At 39.3% G+C, this 3272-nt stretch overlaps 1 protein-coding gene across 1 annotated transcript; it reads right to left on the bottom strand.

Moving 5' to 3' along the window:
• Nucleotides 1-1822: 1822 nt before the first annotated feature.
• Nucleotides 1823-2761, bottom strand: LOC118665478 (olfactory receptor 1019-like). Its single transcript, XM_036326925.1, has one exon. It carries the CDS (start codon nt 2759-2761, stop codon nt 1823-1825), a length of 939 nt encoding a protein of 312 aa, XP_036182818.1.
• Nucleotides 2762-3272: the final 511 nt, after the last annotated feature.

The following is a 3272-nucleotide window of genomic DNA, read 5'->3' as shown; positions in this document are numbered from 1 at the left end:
TTTCTAGTAGCCATTAGAGATGGTCAAGGTCCCATATCCCCCAACTTCATTCATGCAGTTTCTGTGTAGTTGTCAAGAACATGTATCTGTTCTCCAAGTGAGGACTAGAAGGAAAAGCCACCGTCTGATGTGAAGACTATGAAGTGCGATGTAATCTAGAGTTGCTTCCTTGACTGGCGTGGCTCAGTTGGTTGGAACATAGTCCTGTGCACCAGAAGGTTGCAGGTTTAATTTCCCGTCAGGGCACACACCTAGGTTGTGGGTTCCTCCCTGGTCAGAGTATCTATGGGAGGCAAACAATGGATGTATCTCTCACATCGATGTTCCTCTCTCTTTCTCTCTCCCCGTCTTTAAAATCAATTAAAAATTTAAAAAATTTAATCTAGAACTGCTGATCCTGCTGATCCCTGTGACAGAATGTTTAGAAATGAAAGATCCAAGAAGTTCTCTACATCAAATGATCCTGGTCTCTGACACTTACACAGCTTGGGCCACAAGAAAAAGTACAGGTGGATTTTGTGTAAGATGAACATACAAAAATAAGATAAAACAAAGTTTTTTTTCTTCTTCATTGATTAAGGCTCCTTTTTATATCAGTCTTGCAGGGGAACACACATTCATTCAATAAATAATTTTTAATTGCATTTATTAGGTTGACATTGGTTAATAAAATACAGGTTTCAGGTATACAATTCTATAAAACATCATCTGTATATTGTATTGTGTGCTTACCACCCCAAGTCAAGTCTCTTTCCCAAGTCAAGTCTCTTTCCATCACCATTTATCTCCCCTTTACCTTCTCCTCCCGCCCTCCACCCCGCTTCCCTCTGATAATCACAGCACTATTGTCTGTGTCCAGGAGTCTTTCTTTTTTTTCTTTTGCTTAATCCCTCACCCTTCTGATCTAGCCCCCAACTTTCTCCCCTTTGACAGCTATCAGTCTTCTCTGTATCCATGAGTCTGTGTCCGTTAGGTTATTTTGTTCACTAGATTCCACATATAAGTGAAACCATATGGTACTTGCCTTTCTCTAATTGGCTTATTTCACATAGCATAATAATCTTCAGGTCCATCTATGCTGTTGCAGAAGGTAAGATTGCTTTTTTGTGTGTGGCTGAGTAGTATTACAGTGTGTAAATGTACCACCACTTTTTTTGTCTACTCATCTACTGATGGACACTTAGGCTGCTTCCAAATCTTGGCTATTGTAAATATTTCTGCTATGAATGTTTTTGAATGGTATCCTGAAAGTGAGCATTGTAAATAGAAAAGTAGAAATAATGGTGAACAAGAAATGAAAAGGCCTTGTATTTATGGAACTTAGAGTTAGGCAGGAGGATTTAAATTTATTCTTATTATTTACTACTTATTACTTCTAGGTGTTATGATGTAAAACTTATAGTATGATGTTAGTACATAGGAAGAAGCCAAAAATGAGCTAAATTAAGCCGCCCAAACTCCCTTCTGGTTAAGCAAGTTTATTAAACTCATTTTTTAAAAATGGAACTTTAAGGAGGATAAATTAATTGAGATGGGGGGTGGGGGAGATGTGACTATGCCTGTATCTCTCTGGGACATACCCATGAATAGAGAAAGTGGTATAAAAAGACCCTCTTTGCAAAACAATATTATGAAACAATTGCTACTCTTCCTTAGTTTGAAAAGATTAAGATTAAGACTGTTTCCTATACTTAATTTAAGCACAAAGGTAGATAAAGAAATATCCAGAATTGTACTGGTGAGACTATAGGACACTTGTCAAAGTACCTGAACTTGAGCTCTCAACATCTCTAAATAAAAAATACTTTGAGTTAACATGCTTTCACCCAGAACATAACTTAGTGCCTAGTGCTTTTCTCAGGGCACCTTTCACATCCTTATTCCTTAAACTGTAGATCAATGGGTTTAACATGGGGATGACAACTGTGTAGAAAACAGAAGCCACTTTGTCTGTGTCCAAGGAGTAACTGGAGTTGGGTCTGAAATACATGAACAAGAGCGTACCAAAAAATACCCCCACAGCGGTTAGGTGGGAGGCACAGGTAGAGAAGGCTTTGCGTCTGCCCTCTGCTGAGTTCATTCTAAGGATGGTGGTTATGATGTAGCTGTAGGAGAGGAGGACAGTGATAATGCTGGACCCCACAACACAGCTACAGGAAATGGTCAACACTATTTCAGTGATGGTTGTATCTGAGGAAGAGAGGGCTAGTAAGGGTGGGATGTCACAGAAGAAGTGATTGATGACATTGGAATTACACAATGATAATGGAAAAGTGCAAGAGGTGAAGATGGTCATATCCATCAAACCTGCAATGTAGGCAGTGGCCACAAGCCGGAGGCACACTCTCCTGGACATGGCAGTTGTATAAAGAAGTGGATTACAGATGGCTACATAACGGTCATAGGCCATGACCGACAGCATGACACATTCCACAGCTGCAAAGAACCCAAAAAGAAACATCTGAAGAAAGCACAAATTGTATGGAATCCTTTTTTGCTCAGATAAGAAATCAACCAGCATCTTGGGAGCGACAGTGGAGGAGTAGCAGACATCACAGAAAGACAGGTTGCTCAGGAAATAATACATGGGCGTGTGGAGTCTGGGGTCCATGTTGATCAGCAGGATCATCCCTAGATTGGCGATCACGGTGATGCCATAAACCAGCAGGAAGAGCACAAAGAGCCACTGCTGCACATCCTGTCTGCCAGAAAGTCCTAGGAGTATGAAGTCAGCAAACACAGTGCAGTTCTCAGCAGCCATCACTCAGGTCTGGAAACACCTGGCTGTGGAGGAACGAAATGGATGTGGAGAGTTAACATCATCTATCTTAATGGTTAAGTGGCTGATTCTTTCTGTTATTTAGTAATTAGAAAAAGAAGTAAACAATGCTAGGACTTCACGACGACATCTGATTCTTTGGAAGTATATGCAATCTAACATAAATCAGTAAATGGTAATGATAATATCTCTTACATTTCTGTAGCACTTCAAAGCGAGTTTGTGGCATGCTTTTATGTTTAATCATGCTATTTCCATACTAACCTAACTAGTATTATGGTAATTTTGTTAATCCTGTGTTATAGATTAAGAAATTGATGTTTTCCTAGTGGAGACAATAGTTTGTAAATTAATTGGTTCAGTTATCCACAATTTCTGACAAGATTGTGGCTGTTTTTCAGCATTATTATATCCTTTAATAGAGAAACATAGTTAAGCGAGAGGTACAAATATGAATATATTGCTTTATTTTCCCCTCATCATTTACTTGTGG

Source organism: Myotis myotis, unplaced genomic scaffold, assembly GCF_014108235.1.
Source record: "Myotis myotis isolate mMyoMyo1 unplaced genomic scaffold, mMyoMyo1.p scaffold_m19_p_10, whole genome shotgun sequence".
Lineage (NCBI taxonomy): Eukaryota > Metazoa > Chordata > Mammalia > Chiroptera > Vespertilionidae > Myotis > Myotis myotis.
This window is presented reverse-complemented; position numbering and strand designations above follow the sequence as displayed.

Coding starts and splice junctions, on each gene's coding strand:
- LOC118665478 (XM_036326925.1), bottom strand. CDS start 2,761: ATGGCTGCTGAGAACTGCACTGTGTTTGCTGACTTCATACTCCTAGGA.